This window comes from Trichosurus vulpecula, chromosome 6 (assembly GCF_011100635.1).
Source record: "Trichosurus vulpecula isolate mTriVul1 chromosome 6, mTriVul1.pri, whole genome shotgun sequence".
NCBI lineage: Eukaryota > Metazoa > Chordata > Mammalia > Diprotodontia > Phalangeridae > Trichosurus > Trichosurus vulpecula.
This window is the reverse complement of record NC_050578.1, coordinates 167,729,273-167,750,965: the sequence shown is the minus strand read 5'-3', so window position 1 is coordinate 167,750,965 and position 21,693 is coordinate 167,729,273. Positions and strand designations below refer to the sequence as shown.

At 36.5% G+C, this 21,693-nt stretch overlaps 1 protein-coding gene across 2 annotated transcripts in view; it reads left to right on the top strand.

The window, feature by feature from the left end:
• N4BP2 (NEDD4 binding protein 2) overlaps positions 1–21,693 on the top strand; it is a 69,927-nt gene that overhangs the window by 17,729 nt on the left and 30,505 nt on the right. For both annotated transcript variants that reach the window (XM_036762956.1, XM_036762955.1), the window contains exons 4-8: positions 2,026–3,223; positions 13,374–13,498; positions 14,550–14,638; positions 16,284–16,360; positions 18,051–18,206. In XM_036762956.1, the coding sequence (XP_036618851.1) occupies positions 2,026–3,223; positions 13,374–13,498; positions 14,550–14,638; positions 16,284–16,360; positions 18,051–18,206 (1,645 nt within the window). The remainder of the gene's footprint in view (positions 1–2,025; positions 3,224–13,373; positions 13,499–14,549; positions 14,639–16,283; positions 16,361–18,050; positions 18,207–21,693) is intronic.

Sequence of the window (21,693 nt, the reverse complement as noted above, 5' to 3'; positions counted from 1 at the left end):
GATTTACAGGGAAGAGTTTTGGACATGTTGAGTTTCAGATGCCTACATCCAGTATATAGTTGGAGATAGAGGACTAAAGCTCAGGGGAGAGTCCAGAACTGGATCTACGGATCTAGGAGTCATCTGTTTAGACATCTTAATTAAACCCATGGGTACTGAGAACTCATCAAGCGAGAGAGCTTAGGGAGAGGATAGAAGAGGGCCTAGGACAGAACCTTGGGTAGTATGTCTATAGTGAGGGGGTATGCAACACATGATGATCAGCAAAACAGTCTTGGAAGGAATGGTCATGCAGGTAAGACACAGAGTAGAGTGATTATTCAGGCAGAAAGGTGGTCATAAATGACGTTTTATAGATAGGTCAAGAAGGGGTGAGCATTGAGAAAAGACCATCAGATTTGGCAGTTTAGAGTTGATTGGTCACTTCAAAGAAGGCTGTTTCAGTTGAATGATGGGGGTTGGAAGCCAGTTTGCAAAGATTTAGGCAAGGCAACAAGCATCTGTTAAGCTCTACCTGTACGCTAAGCACTTTGTTTGGGGACTGTCCCTGCCCTCAGGGAGCTTACGAAGACCACATGTAATAGGGAGCTGAAAAGTGATGAGAGTTGTGGAGGGGCAGGAGAGAAGGTATCCTTTGTGGGAGCTTGTGGTGGGGGTGGGAAGGGAGCACGGTGGTGATATCTGGAGATGAGAAGCATAACCAGGAGGGGATTGAAGCAGGGCCAGCCTTTGGCAGACCACTCCACAAAATGGAGTTCTTAAGAGGAACTGACCAAATGAGAGGGAGAGGCTGACATACTTGAGAAATGTTCTGGTGTGAGAAGGCAGCTGAGGCAGGATGAGTCAGAACCCAGGAGGGGAATGAGGTGTGAGAGGAAAGGAAGGGGAAGCAATGGGTCTAGGGGTTAGGCTTTAAAATGGAGGAGAGATACTTCTAAAGGAATAACATAGAAGTGGTAATGTTTTCTAGAAGTTGTAATAGTTATGCTTCACTAATTTGAACCTTATGATAATTCAATCTGGATTAGTTTTTAGCTTTGCAGAGTTGTAAATTAATAGTATGAGTATATTATATTTATTGTATAGTATAAATATATAACATACAACACATTATAATGTATAAAAATAAGTTTAAATGTATAAGTAATAGTATAATTTTTTTGTTGGAGGAACACAGAATACTTTAGAATAACCTTTTTAGGTAACCTTAAATACTTTAAAAAACTTTAAAGTCAGTTTCTTAAAGTTACAAGGAGCATTGAAATAATAATAAAATATTAGTGAACCAGTATCTTATAATAGAAAGAACAGTGAATTTGGAATCAGGAGGATCATATAAGTAGAATTCATTAGTTGTTTGACTGGGAACAAATCATTTAACCTTTCTCATTCTTTTCTCATCTGTAAAATGAGGATAATAAGGTCTATGCAGCACCTCTTAAATATGGAGTATTAAAAGATGTGGCAACAGTAAAAGGTTTCTGAAAATGCAATGACCAAAAATTAATTAAAAATCAAACTCGTAATGAATCCAGGGTGTTTCTGGCAGCACTTGCCCGTGTTGCATTGGGCAACTTAACTGCAGCCTTGGTTCTGAACACAAAGCATGTGTACTTTGCATTGTATGTGCCCTCCAGGCCATGCAACTTGAAAGAGGTCTGGAGTGGAAAAAGAAACCCTGGCTTATAGTATCTATCTACCTTATGGGGCTGTTGTTAAGATCAGAGTTATACATATTGCTTTGCAAACTCATCTAATACTAAGATAATGCAAAACTCACCACAATGTTAAATATATTAAAGAGAAGTAACATGGTATAGTAGAGAGAATGCAGGACTTGAGTCCCAAGGACTGATTCACTTGTCACATTTACTGTCAGATCAGATAACCTCTTTTAGCATCAGTTTCTTTATCTGTAAAATGAAGGGGTTGGACTCAGAGACCTCTAAGTTTCCTCCCAGCTCTAACTGTCATATACATTTTTTGCCCTGATCATAATGTTTTTATCCCTCTCTTTATGAACAGTTGAAAATGCTATGGATTGTCTCTTAGAACTGTCCACTGGTGCCAAAGGAATGCCAGCCTCTAAAAGTTTAATATTGGAGTCAGTTGCGACACCACTAGCTTTTGTTAATCAGCATCTTGCTGAAGGAAATGAAATGAATGAAAAATGTCCTCATGTAGAAGATGAAGACAATTCCCAAGCTGCAGATGCTTTCTCGGATATGCGACTTACTGAAGACTTGGATTTCTTAATACAAAATGCATTTGAGAAATTAAATTATGCTTCTAATGACCAAGTGTCTACACAGTCACCTTTGCCTTTGGAAAACAATTTTGGTGGCCCTAGTGAGAGCGGAAGGAGTTTTTCTTTGCAAAAAACGGAAATGGACACTGAAACATTGGAAAATTCTTCAGTGTTAAGTTCAGAACATTTAACTTTACATCCAGATTTGAGCAAGTCCAGAAATTGTAAAAAGGATGCTATATGGCCTTTAACAAATAACAGTCCTGTGGATGCCCAGCCTAACAGCTTTTTTACTCAACCTAATGACTCTCTAGTGGTATATGTTAACCCCCGTCAAACTCAGAATGCGATTTCAGATGCTCAGAATTTTGGATGCCAGCCTTCTCAAGCCTGTGTACATTTGGGTACGAATGAATTAAGGACTGCTGTTAATCCTCTTGCACAAATTTCGGACCGGACAGAAGATGGAGTGGGCACACGTGGAGATCAGAATAGTGTTTCTGTCCCTGATTTGCTTACACAATCCAAAGGATTTGGTTTCAAGCCACAAAATCAAGCAGAACTACCACCACAGGGAAGTGACTTCAGCTTTTGCCCTGGAATGCCACCATTGCCACCTCCACCAGTGCTACCACAAACTTCCTGGAATCCAATGGCTTCTGCCTTTGAGCCTTTCCAAGGGATCCGCAGCTTCATTGCTCCGGTTGCAGCCAGTCCTCAGCCAGTAATATCTGTTTTTGACTACTGTGAACCCGGAAGAGTCTGTGCTTCTCTGCCACCCCCAGTTCTTTTTGGTACTTGGGATAGAAATGCTTCACTGCCAATGCCAATGGCATGGAGAAATCAAGATGGAAATACTTACCAAGTACAAGAGCCTCCTGCTTCTCATACTGTTCGAAGAAAAAGCCCTTATATAGGCCAAACGCTTGTACTACTCAGAGGGCTTCCAGGATCTGGAAAATCCTTTTTGGCAAGGTACAATGTTTCTATTAAGTACCCAGGATGAATAGAATATGATAGCTTGAGTATTTACACTATCTTTGTAATGGCTTTCTCTATACAAGCTAATACTTGGCAAAAATCTTAATTAAACTATTAAATATAGACTTTTTTCTGAAAACTTAACCTCCTGACACTATGTTTGTCCCCGTTAATGCTTTTCCCTCTAAATGCTTTTACCAGGCTTTCTCTAGTTTCTTTGAAGGGCAAAGGAGAATGAGGAATACATGATGATTCCAAGATACTGAACCTAGGGTTTGTTGCAAGTGTCATAGGGAAGTTGGTGGGGAGCATTATGAATTCAGCTTTAGACAAATAAATGCTTACTTTGCACCTAGCCCTCTGCTAAGCTGTGTGGATATAATAGAAAGAGAAAGATAGTCCCTGCTGTCAAGAAGCTCACACTGATTGGTGGAGACAAGTCAATAATTTAATGAATGCAAAGTCAAGACACACCACCTGACAAGCATTTTCTTGTCTTGTTCAAAGACCTCTATTGATGGGAAATCCACTGCTGTTGAAAGCAGACCATTCCAATTCAGTATGTGCTAGGAATTTGTTCTTAACATTTTCTTTTTAGTATCTTCTATCTGTTCCTAGTTCTGCCTGCTAGAGTCTAATCCCCATTACCCATGCTAATCCTGAAGATTCTGGAAGGAATTTGTCATTTTATTTCCTAAGTCTTCTCCACTTTCTTCCACTGATTTTCATATTCCATGATCTTGAGGTATTTTACTATCTTGGTTGCTTTCTGTTAATTGTTCTCCAGCTTATGAATGTCATTCCTAAAAGGTATCCAGAATTGAACACAGTATTCCATATATGGCTTGATTAGGGCAGGGTATTGGGAGATCTTCCCTCTTTGGTTTTGGTTATTCTCTTTTTTATTTATTTATTTATTTATCTATCTATTTATTTACTTATTTATTTATTTATTTATTTATTTATGCATTCATTTATTTATTTATTTATCTATTCATTCATTCATTCATTTATCTTTTCTTTTTTTTTCTTTTTCTTTTTAATTTTTTTTTTTGGTTATTCTCTTTTAATGTAACCTGAGATTGAATGAGCTTCTTAGCTGCCTTACCTCACTGACACATCTGAAAGAATAGAATACTTCTGAATCCCCAAGATCTCTCCACTTTTCTCCCTTGTATTTATGGACTTGATATTTTTGAATCCAGATATAAGGTTTTGCATTTATTACTATTATACTTTATTTTTATTAGATCATACCCAGTGCCTGTTGATCCAGTATATTAGCTATGCCTCCTAGCTTTGTTTTATATACCCATTTGATAAGCATGCAATCTATACCTTTATTAAAATCATTGATTAAAATATTAACCAGCATAGATCTGACACTAGAGACTCCTTTTCCAAGTCAAACCATCAGTGATTCCTCTTTGGGTCTGACCATTCAATCAGTCCTGAATCTGCCTAATTTTATCATTATCTAGACCACATCTCTTTGTCTTGTTCACAAGGATAGTAACAGTATCTTTTTCAAATATTTTGCAAAAATCTAGGTAAACAGCACTAACCCTTAATATTTCTGTAAAAAAAGGAAATAATGTGTGCCCTAACACAGTATGTTCACTTAAAAAGTTTCATTAATGCTTCTTGTTCTTATATCACAGATATTTTGACTTTTTACCCTGCACTCCTACTGCTGTCTTAGATCTCTCCATTGTGAAAAAGGAAAACCTGACTTGTTTTTGCTGAAACTGTGTTGAAGTTGTCAAACTTGTGGCCTATCATTTGTCAACTTTGGTTTCTTCTGTTTTGGTTCATTTGCCTTTCTCTAGCCTAGCACTGCTCTCATTCTCTACAGCTGTTCACTGTAGAGTTCATTGACTGTAGATTTGCATTCACATCTGCCAGTTCTTTTACTACACGGGGATATAATTCATGTAAGCCTGGTGCTTCTTACTGTTTCATTTATAATGGGTATAAATGTCCTTTTAGTTATATTTGTTTTGTCCTTTTGTGTTTGGACAGAAAAGCCAGAAAAAGAATGAGATTGAGCAGCTACATCTTCTCACTTTTCAGTTAATTATCTTCCTATACACCATACGCAGTACAGGTTGTTTTTCTAAAGCCCGTTATATTGTTTTAATTGCTTTTCTTTTTTAACAGCCTCACCTTATTCTGAGCTTTTGCTCTCCTAACACTGTCCTTTCATAGAACCATGCTGTTCTCTGATACTTCCTGTTCCCTGACTGGTTGCTTAGTTCAGTGCATCTATTTTACTTATTTATTTTTCAGATGACTCTGGTTTTGTTCAGATAATTTTGGATTATTTTCCTTGGTATTTTTGATATTTTATTCTTGAGAGTTACCCATCTGCCTTGGATTGACTTCCCTTGAACAATTTTAGGTCATAGGGGTCCTAATTTGAAATCTGTTCTCCCAAGATCTGGGCTGCATCAGCAATAGTCCTGGAGAACAGATAAGAAACATACCTCTCCTCATCAGAGAGGCAGGGGACATAGTCTAGCAGAATGTTGTATGTAGTGTCACATGAAGTCACTGTATTGGAGATTTTTGCTTAACTTTTCTTTGTTACAAGGAAGAATTCACATTGAAGGATGGGTATTCGATTTTGTGTCCAGAAAGAATTGATATAAAAATGACAAAATCAGTCAACAAAATTTGTCAATTTTTTATTGCTGTTCCTTTTTTTTTTTGCGGGGGGGGGGGGGGGGGGCAGGGCAATTGGGGTTAAGTGACTTGCCCAAGGTCACACAGCTAGTAAATGTGTCAGGTATCTGAAGCTGGATTTGAACTCAGGTCTTCCTGACTCCAGGGCCAGTGTCCTACTCACTGTGCCACCTAGCTGCCTCGTGTCTTATTTTTTTTAGTGTCCATTTTAAAAAATTTTGAGTTCCAAATTCTCCTTCCTTCCAACCTCTTCATTGAGAAGGCAAGCAATATGATACCCATTATACATGTGAAGTCATGCAAAACATATTTCCATCTTAATCATGTAGCAAAAAAAAAACAAGAAAAGTAAAGAAAGTGAAAAAAATATACTTTAAACTGCCCTCAGTTTACCAATTCTCTCTATGGAGATGGGTAGCATTTTTTGTCATGAATCCTCTGGAATTGCCTTGGATAATTGTATTAATTAGACTAGCTAAAGTCTTTCACCAGTTGATTATCATTACAATATTGCTGTTATTGTGTACAGTGTTGTCTTGGTTCTGTTCACTTCACTATTCTCAGGTTTTTCTGAAACTATCCTCTATCATTTCTTATAGCACAATAATATTTTATCATAATCATGTACTTAACACAACTTGTTCAGCCATTCCCTAGTTAATTGACATCTTCCCAATTTCCAATTCTTTGCCACCACAAAAAGAACTGCTGTAAATACTTTTGTACAGATTGGTGCTTTTCTTTTTTTTTACTTCTATCTCTTTGGGATACAGACCTAGTAATGATACTGCTGGATTAAAGGGTATGCATAGTTTTATAACTCAAAAAATTAGTTAAAAAGTAATTCAGGTTCTCATCAAAGTTTGCCAGGCTTTTATATGTCAAACTTGCAAATAATATGCATTTCCCCAAAGTTTCCCGTTCTATTTACCAGTTCTTCCCTGTTAATGAGAACCAGAACCAAAGTAGGATTCACCTTTGTTGGTTCACACCCACCTTTTGAAAGATGAAATAAATGATCATTAAGGCAAGTCAGTAAACTTAGTTAGCTTTTGGTGGAGCAAAGACTCCAGCAGATTTGTAGATAAAGGGCTTTTTACTGTGTCCCTTCCCTGTGCCAAGCTTGTAATCTGTTTCTCACACTGTTTATTACTCCCTCCCCCTTTCTTTCCGAGGTGGTTGGTACATTTTTTTGATGATAAATTGCTACTGTTTCCCTTTACTTATGAGGAGGCAGGGTAGCAGTTGTGGCTAAGGAGCTGGCCTTGGTATCTCAAAGAGCTTGGTTTAAATTCCGTCTCTGTTACTTACTGACTGAGTGACCCTGAGAAATTAATTTAATTACTCTGTGTCCCAGAGAATTCTCTACAAAGGATAGGGGTAAGCAGACTTTTTCTGTAAAAAATCAGATAGTAAATATTTTAGACTTAAGGCCAAGAGGCAAAATTGAGAAGGTTATGTGAATACAAATTTCTATAAATTTTACTGAAATTATAACAAAAGTTAACAGTAATAATTATATAATTTTTTTTTGCAATACAGATCTATACTAATGAAAAGAATGGAATTCTTTTTTGGGGGATAATATTTTACTTAATTGAGATTCGTAGTTAGCGTTCCCTGTCAAAAGTGTTCATGAGTTAATGTTGAAGGTATGGTTATATTATAGGTAATGAGGTGTTTTCTTTGAAAATTTTTTCATATACATAGGTACTGCCCAATATTCATATTTCATCAGCATATAATTTTAATTGAGTTGAAAGGCTAATAGTCTTTTTTTTGGGTGGAGTAAGTAGTATTTTATTCCAATTACATGTAAAGATAATTTTTAACATTCATTTTTCATAAGATTTTGAGTTTCAGAATTTTTCTCCCTCCTTCCCTCATTCTCCCTCTCCATTAAACAGCAAGCAATCTGATAGATTATACATGTGCAGTCATGGAACATGTTTCCACATTAGTTATGTTTTGAAAGAAAAAAATAGAATAAAAGGGAAAGCCACAGAAAACAAAAAAAGGTGAAAATAGTATGCTTTGATTAGCATTCAGACTCTGTTCTTTCTCTGGATGTGAGTAACATTTTCTATCATGAGTCTTTTGAAATTGTCTTGGATCATTGTATTGCTGAGAAGAGCTTCAGCTGAGCCAGTCATAGTTGATCATTGCAAAATGTTGCTGTTACTGTGTTCTCCTGGTTCTGCTCACTTCATTTAGCATCAGTTCATGTAAGTCTTTCCATGTTTTTCTGAAATCCGCCTGCTCATCATTTCTTCTAACACAATAGTATTCTGTTACATTCGTATACCACAGTGTGTTCAGCAATTCTCCAATTGATATGACATTCCCTCAATTTTCATTTCTTTCATTTCTCTACAAAAAGAGCTGCTATAAATATTTTTGTGCATGTGGGTCCTTTTCCCGTTTTTGATCTCTTAGTGGTATTGCTGGATCAAAGGGTATGCACGGCATAGTTCCAAATTGCTCTTCAGAATGGTTGGATCTACCAGCAATGCATTTCCTACATGAAAAGCTAATAGTCTTAAACACGTTTATTATCTCTGTATATTTTTTTCATCTGTTGCAATTGAACAAGCCTTGCTTAGGTAACAAAGAAGCCACTTGGAAGCTTACTTTGGTTACTGCTTCATTTTTTTTGGTCAAGAAATTATAGTTTAAGATTCTTTTTTAAATTTTCTGATTTTTCTGACTATTGCTTTCCTGTGAGTTATGAATATTATATATTATAAGTGCTTAGCTGTAGTGTCATTGAGTAAAACATAATGCTTTGCCGTCTATTTTGATGACAAAATAATTCACACTTCACTGTTCATTGAAAGTGTCATTTAAGACCACTTTTATTTGTTTCATCATGATAGGTATGCACTAGTAATTAAAAAGTGGCATGGCATTCAGTGCTATTGGTTTATAACTAACTGAGGAGGAGTGTGAAACAATTGAGAGTGCCACAGAAGGAACTCATTCCAGTTCAAGATGAGTTGTCCGAGGTAGAGATTGGAGAGCAGAGAACTTAGAATACAGTCATATTGTCTTTAGGTGTCAAGGAGAAGAGCAGTCATTAAAGGGAACAAAGAAGAGAAAGAGGTAGGAGAAGATCTAAGATGGAACAGTGTCATAAGACCGAAATTTTAAGGGGAAACAGTCATGGTCGTTGATCCCAAATGTGGCACAGACAAAAAAAGAGAGAAATGAGGCCTTTAGGTTTGGCTCAAAAATGCTCATTGGTTACCATGAGTAATACGGAAGCCTATCACTGAAAGAGAGAATGGATGACCACTAAACCTAAGGGGTGTTAAAAATCTTTTACAGAGGTTTGGCAGGACAAGGAAGCAGAAAAATAATATAGCAGTTGGCATGATTTTCTAAAGATAAAGGACATTTGTACATTTTTGAAGGAAAAAGGAAGCCTTGGGGAAGATCTTGAGGGAAGATGAGAGAAAGAAGGGAATAAATGGGAGAAGAAATGAGATAGAATAGAGGAAGGGAGATTGCAGAAGACCGAAAGCTCTTCCCCTGAGACCAATTTCAAGGAAAATAAAGATTACATACACAAAATTAAATCAAACTATAATGATATACTGATACAGGCTCTAATATTTGTTTTTCTAGATTTCATTTTTTTAGGTTATTTTTAAATTAATTTATTGAAAAAAAAACATTTGTGGTATAGGTAGATACTATGTATATGTATAGTACACAGGGCTGCTAGGTGGTGCAGTGAATAGAGCACAGGACCTGGAGCCAGGAAGACTCATCTTCTTGAATTCAGATCTGGCCTCAGATGCTTATTAGCTATGTGACCTGGGCAAGTCACTTAACTCTGTTTGCCTTAGTTTTCTCATCAAAAGTAAAAACTTTTCAGTCAGTGTATATGTATGTAGTAACTTTGTATAGTTATTTTTCATTCTGTATACAGTTTTTTATTTTAAAAGAAATTCATTTTAGGATTTGTAGCTCTTATTTTGGAGTTGGACTGTATTAAGATCAATGTGGTACATACAGGTTTCCTCCACAATATAGCAAAATTCTAACAACTATATTTGTCTAAAGCGTATTTCCAGTAAGTGAAACCTGTTTTCTTTTTAACTTTATTTTAAAATTAAAAATGTGTCTTGTGGAGCAAAAAGATGGTCCCTAAATAAGGGTGAAAATCACACTACCTCTCAGACCTTTTTAGAAGGGTCTGATTCTCTGTGGCTTTAGCTGTTAAAAAGAAATTTGACATGTCTTTGAGGCTACCTCTGATTCTACATTATTCGTTAAACAGAGAGCTAATTGTTAAGAAAGATTAGCCCCTTCCTTCTATTTAGAAGCAAGTCATTGAACAGAAAGGAAATTTAGAATTTAAGCTCCTTTCCTAAGAGTAAATTTCCATTGAACATCAAAATAAACACTCTTCTCTCCAACTTGTCATGGCAACCTGACCTTTCTTTCCTATTATCCTTTTCTCAGATAAAATTTTCTGTAATATATGGTACCTCATTATGTCTGCCTTGATATCTCTTGTATTTTGGCTTGTACTCGATCTTCTCATTCTTTGACCTGTAGGACAGTCACTTTTCAGCGTCTTGTCCTGGTTCATTTTCATTACATGTCACCCTAAGTTTAGATGTCTGGCCACTTTTTCTCTCTTGATACTCCTTTGGTATCACCTCTAAGCAAATGCTTCTCTATATTTGAGGCCAATCTCTGCCCTAAGCTTCTGGCCAAACATTTCCAACTGTCTTCTCAGAGGCCAGTACCTAGAACAGGTTCAAAATAATTCCCCCATGCCACCTCCTTCCTCCAGTAAAACTTGTCACTTTTCCAAAACTTCTCCCTTTCTTTAAAAAAACAACCAACCACTATTTATTTTTGACATTAAAATTATTTTTTGAGTTTCAAATTCTCTTCCTCCAACCCCTCCCCCACCCACTGAAAAGGCAAACACTTATATATGTGAAATCATGCAAAACATTTCATATTAGCCATGTTGTGGGGAAAAGAGCAAGAAAAGTGAAGTGAGAAAATTATACTTCGCTTTGCACTCAGTTAATTAGGTCTCACTGGAGGCGGAAAACATCTTTTCATCATGAATATTTTGGAATTGTCTTGGATTATTGTATCGTTTAGAGCTACCAAGTCTTTCACAATTGATCATCATTACAATATTGCTGTTACTTTGTACGATGATTTCCTGGTTCTGGTCACTTCAGTATGTATCAGTTCATGTAAGTTTGGGACAACTTTTCAGAACTTTTTCCGAAACCATCCTGCTCATCCTTTCTTATAGTATACTCAATAGTATTCAATCATAATCATACCACCACTTGTTTAGGTATTCCACCACTGATGAGAATCTCCACGATTTCCAAGTCTCTGCCAGCAGAAAAAGAGCTGTTATAAATGTTTTTATACATATAGGTTCTTTTTCCTCTCTTTGATCTTCCCTATTTCTTTTGATCCAGTTATTCAGGCTTTATTCTTCCCTCTCACATCTATTGTAAATTCTAAAGACCTGTCAATTGTGCCTCCAAAACAGTGTGGTACAGAGGAGAGAGCACTGACTTTGGAGGCAGGATTCAAACCCTGTGTTTGATGCTTATTGCTTGTGTGACCTTGGGAAATCAGTTAAGCTCCTTGGGCCTCAGTTTCTATGGCTGTAAAATGAAGGATTTAGACTAAATGGCCTTGAGGTTTAAAAATCCCCACATTCCTTGAAATCCATGAAATCTCCTTTGCAGGAGATTTCTCCTGCAAAGATCTTCTATTTCCTCAGATGTTACATATCAATTTATTTGTGGTGGCTTGTCCTTTTACTTTAGCATGTTTTGTTGTCTACTTATTTGCATACATGTTTTTAATCTCTATTTAGATTGTGTCATGTTCTTATTTAAACATTTAAAAAAATAGCATTTCATTCCCCAGCATAGTATCTCAGTAGGCACTTTTCTATCTGTTTAATTGAATTTTGCCATGCTAATATGTATGGTTTATTTTAATTAGAGCTTTATCTATTTTTTCCTCTAATTTCAGAGATTAAGGTTTTTTTTTTTTACTATTTAACAAATATGGAACATGTACATTTAGCACTTTAAAATAGTGTTGCTATCACACACAACAAATTTAATATATTACATAGGAGAGTTTGATATAACACTTATGTATAATAAAAGGATTTTTGGGGTAGTTATTCTTTAATGCTGTGATGTCAAAAAATAGTCTCAGATTCCTGATTTCTGAATTGATAGTATTGGTTTTCTGTGTCACTCTTTTGAACTTCTGTATACTCCTTTTATGGTGTAGTAGCTTTTTATGAGTTATGGCTTATATCAACTTTCTGTTGAGCTTTCCCACATTTAGCCACCACTGGGTCTGTACTAAGAAATCTTTCAAATTTGGTAAGACTATCAGAATCTGCAGAAGCAGAGCCTAGAGAGGGTTGAAGGATGGCCAGCCTAGGCCCCTACCCAAAATAAAGACTTCCAGGAGGAACTTAACCAAGGGGAGAACGGGGCAGGGGCATGCCACAGGTACTGAGGGAAATTTCACTTAAGAAGGCATTTGAATGAAGCATGGGCATCTATGTAAATAAAGTAGAATCTTGTCAAGGAACAAAGATAACATCTATATTATACTTTCCTTTTTGCATGTGTCACTGTGTACTTTATTAAAAATTTGAATATTGTAACCAAAACAATACTGACTCTGGCATAGTAGATTTTTACTACCTCATGTTTGTCACATGTATTTGTCATTGTGTATAGTTTGGTCAGTAGACTTACCAGGTGCCTTGTTTAACCTGCATTGGTTCTTAGTATACAAAGTATTCAAAAACATCCTAGTTTTAATCTACTAAAGATTAAAACTTGCACTAAGACCTTTGGAGAACTCTGTATTTTTATTTAAAATGCATTTTATTAAAAATACTAACATCTTTATATCATCACATAGTTTGTTATTAATACTTTTGAACAATTATGGGATTTATGAAAGTGTGCTAGGTCCCTCTTCACTTTTGAGCATCTTAATTTAATGCCATGCTACCTTGATTTCTGTTTAACACAAGACTTCCCTAAATTCTCTTGTCTTCTGTTTCAGTTGGTTCCACAGACTGGATATGTATCGTAGGTGCAGGAGTGGAAATGTCCATGACTGATAATGTTCCTATATGCTTGATAAACTACTGAGACTTCCTTGCTAATCCTAAAATTTTAAATCTGCAGACCTTTACTCTGAATGTTTTAAAGTAGCTTTCTGAGGAATAAGTTATACAAAGAAGAATGTTAGTTTCTCTTGGGTTCATATACATCCTTTACTCTTTAGAGAACGTTCACCATCCTCATTAAATAGCATCCTCTGCATTTTATATCTTGATTGCACCCTTTTAGAAGGAAGATCTAAAATTGGGAAATTAATTTGGAAAAATTAGCCTATTGATTAAATTTAATTTTTATTACAGGAAATTACTAGAGGAGAATCGTAATGGAATTATACTTAGTTCAGATGATTTTTTTTACAAAAATGGACAGTATAAATTTGATGGAAATTTGTTGGGTGAAGCACATGAGTGGAACCAGAAACGAGGTAAGAATTGGACATGAGATGTCTTGGTCTTATTAAATAAGGTTAATTTAAAGGAAAGAGCTATTGTCATTTATACATTGAAGTATCTAGCACTGGTTAAAGAAACCTATGCTGCATAGGGCAAGAGGTGTATAGGCAAATGTGGTTTTAGTTGGTTTGTACCTGGAGCTCCCTGAAAGTGTTTCTGGTTAATCAAGGCAGTCCACAGTCAGTGTTCTCCAGTTAGTGAGTTGTTAGTGGAATATCAGTAAACCTAGAGATATAGGCCAAAGCTAAGGTAACTTTTATTGGAATAGGTATATTTCTTGCGTACAAATTTCCTAGCCATTCTAAGTCATTGAAGAATTAATGCTTAATTTACTTTTCTGTTCTATATGGGAGAATTGTTATTTCTTTGGAGACATTGCAAAATAAAATTCGAAACCTATTTTGTCCTTGAGGTAAGTCTCCTGTAGAGGGAGTGCTTTCCTTTGTATTCTTTACTATCTCTTGAAGGTTAAAAAAAAAAATAGGAAGACTAGAATATGAAAACACCTATGTAAAACAAAAAAAAATTAAATATAAGGAAAGCTTTTAAACATCCAGATTATTTCATGTTGACTTAAATTGTATTTGGATTTTTAAAAAAAACTAATGTTCTGTGATGTTCCAAACCTAGATTGATGTGTGTGAAAAAGTTGTACAGATAGCATTTGTGGTATATGTAGATCTCAAAATGCTTATTTGGTTTCAAATCAAAAAGTCTTAAAAGTATTTATTGTTTTTTTAAAAGGTATTTTGATATTTCATGCAATTTTTACATTAAAGTTTATCAATTAGATTATGTAACATTTTAATTGTTTTTAAAGTTTTTTTTCATCACTATGTAGTGTGAATTTATTTTTGTTTTAAAAAAAATTTTACACTCATAAACTTACTGTTTATTGAGTGGATTAGTAAATTGTTTCCAGTTTCTGCAGCATTTTAATTTTACTTAGAAAGTTCAAGTTCATACTGAATGTCCACTTGCTAAAAAGTCATTCTCTTTCTCATAACAATATATCTCTTTCAGCTAAAGAAGCATTAGAGAAGAAGATTTCTCCTGTAATAATAGATAATACAAACCTACAGGCATGGGAGATGAAGCCATATATAATTTTGGTTAGTATCATAATTTATTAAAGACCTATGATAGCAGGACTCAGATTAATGGTTGGTGCTGATCTTCTCCCTCATCTCTTTTTGTTAGAGTCCTTAACCTAGACTCATTTGAATGGAAAAGAACCCTGTGCTTGGAGTCTGAGGACCTGGGTTGCATTAGTCTGTGCCTTTGGGCAAGTCATTTAACGTTTCTGAGCTCCAGTTTTTTCTCTTGTGAAAAGAGAATAAATAAAACTTTTACTGCCTCCTGCTCATGGGGTGCTTGTGAGACTCAAATGAAATAAGTATATACTACTTTGCAATTATAAAATAATGGAAAATATTTTTCACTTAATTCCTTTTCCATTCTCAGTCCCATTTTATGTGCCCTACTTTTGCTAATTTGAATTTATTTTCAACTTTTTGAAGCTTGAGAAAATAATTTTGCTTAAAGAAGGGTCCTTTGAATACAGTAGACGCTTGACTTATGGGTACAGACAACAGTCACACCCTGGTAGCTAATCCCTGGGACTTGACTCGGTGCAAGTCCCTTTTGGACGAGACTTCACTCGGGGAAGGAACATCATCTCTTCCTTTCCCTTCCTTTGATACCCTGTAGGTCTTTATTGGCTTCTGGGTGCTTTCTCACTTCTAGAGAGAAAATCAAGAGCCTTGCTAAATGGTTTCCTTCCTATTGGCTCAGCTTGCCGCTTCATTATCCAAGTGGATAATTCTTGTTTCTTGGTAATCTGAACTTTCTGCAGGTTCATACATTGCTCCTCCTTTTACTGTATTTCCTTTACAGGTTTTTGCAGTGTTCCATTCCCATCCTCTATACAGTTATCGCTTCTACATTGTGACTTTGCCTGTTGCAGTTTCAATATATCTGGGTTGGCATAAGAAATTAGATAGGAATTTTTTGGGGAGTTTTGTGTGAAGGCCAGCAGATGACACAGAAGAAGTTTAGAAACTTAGAAATGATTGGAATATATGTATAGTACTGTATAATATATATTTTAACTTTTATTACCATAGTAATTCAGATTTTACACAGATTTTTCAGATCACAGGGGTGCCGTGTCCCTAAATTTCCAGATCACAGGGTACCATGTCCCTAATTCCTGTGATGTGGAAGGGATGACTGTACTAACGCTATATTGGTTCCCTGGCCTGTCCCACCTCTGCTTACATTTCTGCCATAAGATGACCATTTGAGACACTTGGTTCTTGGGATGACCATTGCAGAGGCATTGTTTGTTTCTATCCCATATTTGGTCTCAAAGTTTTTGAACGTGTGGGGGTTTGGAATTAAATCGAAAAAGAGCCCTCTGACTAGTAGGGAAGGGAGATGAATAGAGTACAGTTTTCTATGCTTTGGGCATTTGGAAAAAGCCTTCTTACCATGTACAGGACAGTTCCTTTCTTGTTAAATTGTGGGGTTTTTTTTTTAACTTTTTTTCTGAACTCAGTCTTGTCCTTTTGAGTTTGTTACCAAAGAATATCTTATTCCTGAAGCATAGTATTTAAAATAACTGCTTAGTTTTATATCTGTATCATATCGTAGAGTTTTAGATTTGGAAGTTACTTTAAAGGTTATATCACTAACACTGAATTGTGATCTTGTGGAATTAAACACACATATATATGTATATTTGCTTTTATTTAGTCACAAAAATATAAATATAAAGTTCACTTCCGGGAACCAGAAACATGGTGGAAATTTAAACCAAAGGAACTTGCAAGGTAAACCCTCTCCTTTTGTTTCTCTCCTGATACTCAGAATAAGTCCCTTTTGATTTCTGCCTTGTGCCAATGTGATTAGACCTTTTGCTATTCTTAAAAAAATGCTAAATTATGTTTTAAATTGTGCTCATTATGCTTCTAGTTTTGTTTGATGAGTTTGATATGTTGTCTTTTAATTTAGTTGTTAGAATAAAGAATAGCCTGTGTCACGGATAAGCAGGGTTTTGTTACCCAAGACAAACAAAAATTGGGTATCTTTAGCCTTGAGCTATTTATCTTGAGAATAGTTTTTACCCTGGGTGTAGGGAGAGACATGAATTTCTCCTGGGAGGGTAATTTGGGTAGTAGAAGTCATGTTAGCCTGGTAACAGTGCATCTTTCCATTTTTATCCACTCTGTGGCTTACATCTTGCCACTTCGCTATCTTCTAGCCTTTCGCCTATTTTCTTTCCCGTTCCAGACAACCTTTGACTTTTTAACTAGGATTTACCTGAATAAGGAAGGCACAGACAGAGTATAAATTGCCCAAGATTCATATCTTAGTGGTGCCACCTGGCATACTTTTAGTATTCTTTTCCATTTCAGGATTTTAAAAATTAAATCTATTTTAGATTATTTATGGTTTTGATCCCTAATATGCATGGATAATTGGGAACTCATTATTCATTTCAGATTGAATTAAAGTATGCCATGATTTTTCAGGTATTTCTTATTTAGGAGAATAGATATTTAAGCAAATTTTTCTATAAGGCAAATTTCATTTGAAAGAATCTTTCATTACAGAAGTAAGATGTTCCATGGAAATGTCTTTGCCACCTACATGAGTATCTCATGTCTCTACTTTGGACAAGATACTTAGGCATTGTTTTCCTTATATGGTCTCTGAAGTCCTTTCATGCTCTAGAGCTGTAATCCTATGAGCCTACATAATGCACTTTCACCACTTGTGTGCAAGTGACAACAAGACAATGAAGTATAAAAACTGTTAGTTGTTCCTCATCTGGGAAGGTTTGGAGTGTATGCTCCATGATATGTTTGTTGAGGACCCACCCAGCTAAGTTTATCCTGCCAGAGGGTTGGTTACCTAGTGGTGAAATTTTTTGTTCACAGTAATTAAAGTGTGCGTGTGCGTGTGCGTGTGTGCGTGTGTGTTGTGGTAGGGGTGGGTGCGATTTGCTTCAGTAGCAGAAGTATTCACAGATAAAATCATGAATCTTTGAGGTATTGCAGGTATAGATAACGAAGGAGAAATCATTGTCTGATAATAAACAATGAATCTAAAAGTATCTCGATATACTTGAGATGGACCATGTTATTGTGTGTACCTATTATTACAGATAGCAACCCATGCAGCCTTCTCATCTTGTGCATATTGTCAATTTGGAGTAAATCGTATGCTAAATGACATACAAGTTGGTATCTGTAAAGTACCTTTGCAAGAATATTTTTAAAATAGATTTTTACCTATGATTCATTTGTACCTAAAAGATTTAGAGCAAAATGTAAAGTTTGTGAAAGCATTTGGAGATGATGCTGGCCAAGAAAGGTGATTTTTTTCTATACTTTTTCTGAGTTATAGCTGTTTACGTATTTTGAGAAGCCATGCTACATGTAAGAAAGAATACAAGAATTTTTGTTTTGTTCTTTTACATTCCTATTTCTCCTTTCCTTCCTACTTTGATATTTTTAGGCGCAACATTCATGGGATAACCAAAGAGAAAATAGCAAGAATGTTGGAACACTATGAACGTTATGTTTCTGTGACACATGTCCTGGATTCTTCAGTTCCAGATAGACCAGAACATACTGAGTTAAGTGAACCTTCTTGTCAAGATGAAAATATTAGGTGGGTTGAAATACCTTGTGTACTTGGAAACCAAATTAAGTAATTTTTTTTAAATATAAAAGATTATTTAAAATTAAATTTACCTTCTCTAGTCCTGCTCTGCCCCCCCCCTCCCCCCCAGCAATCTTTTGGGAGATTGTAGAGTTTTTTCCTTTGGAGATTTAAAAAAAATATAGTGGATATTCATTGTCTTCGGCTTAGATGGAATGCTTAACTGAATAAAGGGATTGGAATATTTTTAATCATTGTTTCTAGAATGGGGACTTGACATAATGGACAGGGTAAGGTTAACAGCATCAATATATTCCTTATTTTTTTTCAGTGTCCTAGGGTTTATACAAAATAGCACAGTCTTTGCTCATTAGAAGTTGCTAATTTACATAGACCAACACTAACAGAAACTTATAAAGGACAAATGATCAATTGAATAAATCAGTGAATTTGATAAAGAAATAGACAAGTAGAAGTATCTGTTTTCAGTGTTAGTGATAGCTGTGTGTTTAGAAAGGGTGGGAGTTGGAAGTTTCAACCAGGTTCTCGCAACTTGAGTATTTAAGTGTACAAAGAAAAACATCTATAAAAAGGAAGACTGCATATGAAACTGTGAGCTTCCATTATGCCCAATTTATCTCTCTCCTCTTTCCCTTCCCTTCTCTTCTTCAGTACTTTTTTGGGTGGGGGTTATGGGGAGGCGGACATAATTCAAATATAACATGGTAGTTCCTTCAGTGCGCTGTGTCCCCTTTTCCTATCTTCTGATTATTTTAATGGTGCATTGATGCTTTTCAAAGCATTGGCACTCCTCTCCCACTCCTGCCCCTGCTCCCCCATTACCACTCCTATTTTTCATCATAGGATGCCCATATTTTATTCTGCACTTCAGATCCCTAGACTCTCTGTCTTTTCATCTCTCTGTCAAATCATCTCCCAAAGACCTTTTCCTCTTCTTTCTGTCTCTACTTATGTCTTTGATCCTGTGTTCTTCCAGGAACTAAGCTTCTGACTTCTCTGCCTTCTCAGCAATCTTTTATCTATCTACTGTTTTCTGTTGCCTAGGATGCACTCCCTCCTCATCTGTGCCTCTTAGAATCCTTAGCTTTCTTCAGAGCTCAGCTCAAGGGCCTCCTTAATGAGATCTTCCTGATACTGCCATTTTTTTTTAATTTCATTCTTTATCTTAATTTAATATTTTAGTTTTCAACATTGATTTCCACATGATTTTGAGTTACAGATTTTCTCCCCATTTCTACCCTCCCCCCCATTCCAAGATGGTATATATTCTGATTGTCCTTTTCCCCAGTCAGCCCTCCCTTCTGTCACCCCACTCCACCCCCATCCCCTTTCCCCTTATTTTCTTGTAGGGCAGGATAGATTTCTATGTTCCATTCCCTATATAACTTGTTTCCCAGCTACCCTAATACCGAGGTCTCGTGAATCATACACGTCATCTTTCCATGTAGGAATGTAAACAAAACAGTTCACCTTTAGTAAGTCCCTTGCAATTTCTTTTTCTTGTTCTTTTTCTTGATTACCTTTTCATGCTTCTCTTGATTCTTGTGTTTGAAAGTCAAATTTTCTATTCAGCTCTGGTCTTTTCACTGGGAAAGCTTGAAAGTCCTCTGTTTTATTGAAAATCCATATTTTTCCTTGGAGCATGATACTCAGTTTTGCTGGGTAGGTGATTCTTGGTTTTAATCCTAGCTACATTGATCTCTGGAATATCGTATTCCAAGCCCTTCGATCTCTTAATGTAGAAGCTACCAGATCTTGGGTTATTCTGATTGTGTTTCCACAATACTCAAATTGTTTCTTTCTGGCTGCTTGCAATTTTTCTCCTTGATCTGGGAGCTCTGGAATTTGGCGACAATATTCCTAGGAGATTTCTTTTTGGGATCTATTTGAGGAGGCGATTGAGGGATTCTTTCAATTTCTGTTTTGCCCTGTGGCTCTAGAATATCAGGGCAATTCTCCTTGATAATTTCTTGAAAGATGATATCTAGGCTCTTTTTTTGATCATGGCTTTCAGGTAGTCAAATAATTTTTAAATTCTCTCTCCTAGATGTATTTTCCAGGTCAGTGGTTTTTCCAATGAGATATTTGACCTTGTCTTCCATTTTTTCATTGCTTTGGTTCTGTTTTATAATATCTTGATTTCTCATCAAGTCACTAGCTTCCACTTGCTCCAGTCTAATTTTTAAGGTAGTATTTTCTTCAGTGGTCTTTTGGACCTCCTTTTGCATTTGGGTAATTCTGCCTTTCAAGGCATTCTTCTCCTCATTGGCTTTTTGGAGCTCTTTCGCCATTTGAGTTTCTGTTTTTTAAGGTGTTGTTTTCTTCAGTATATTTTTCAGTATATTTTTGGGTCTCCCTTAGCAAGTCATTGACTTGTTTTTCATGGTTTTCCTGCATCATTCTCATTTCTCTTCCCAATTTTTCCTCTCCTTCTCTAACTTGCTTTTCCAAATCCTTTTTGAGCTCTTCCATGGCCTGAGACCAGTTCATGTTTTTCTTGGAGGCTTTTGTTGTAGGCTCTTTGACTTTGTTAACTTCTTCTGTCTGTGTGTTTTGGTCTTCTTTGTCACCAAAGAAAGAATCCAAAGTCTGAGACTGAATCTGGGTGTGCTTTCACTGCCTGGCCACATTCCCAGCCAACTAACTTGACCCTTTAGTTTTTCAGTGGGGTATGACTGCTTGTAGAGTTTAGAGAACTATGTTCCAAGCTTGGGTGGATGTGCTGCCACACCAGCACTACTCCTTGCCCAAGAACCCCCAACCCGGACTGGACTTAGATCTTCAGCAGGCTCTGCACTCCTGCTCTGATCTGCCACTTAATTCCTCCCACCAGGTGGGCCTGGGGCCGGAAGCAACTGCAGCTGAACTTCTGTAGCTGCCCCACCTCCACTGCTCCCGGGGCGGTAGCCTCCCTGCTCTCTTGGTGTTTGTGGGTTGAGATGTCTGGTAACTGCTGCAGCTCACTGATTCAGGGTGCTAGGGCATGCTCTGCCCGGCTCCTGGTCTGGTTGGTCCACGCCGCTCACCCTGGGCTCTGCTCCACTTCGCTCCCAGCTCCGTGTGGGATAGACCTCACCCAGAGACCATCCAGGCTGTCCTGGGCTGGAGCCCTGCTTCCCTCTGCTGTTTTGTGGATTCTGCAGTTCTAGAATTGGTTCAGAGCCATTTTTTATAGGTTTTTGGAGAGACTCGGTGGGGAGCTTACGCTAGTCCCTGCTTTCCAGCCGCCATCTTCAGTTTAAGAAAATTTAAAAGGGCAGGAAGGGGCCAGGTGGAGAACATTGTTTTATAAAAGACACAACAGTGTGTTGTGTTGGGAATCTGTTTTCATTGTTGTGGAAACTCCTTCTAATGACAAATTATAACCTATCTCTGTCTTAGTTATATTTTTAACCAAATAGAATAGAAACAATTAAAGAGTTTTTGCACAAGCAAAAGTAATGCAACCAGAATAAGAGAAACTGTTGACTGGAAA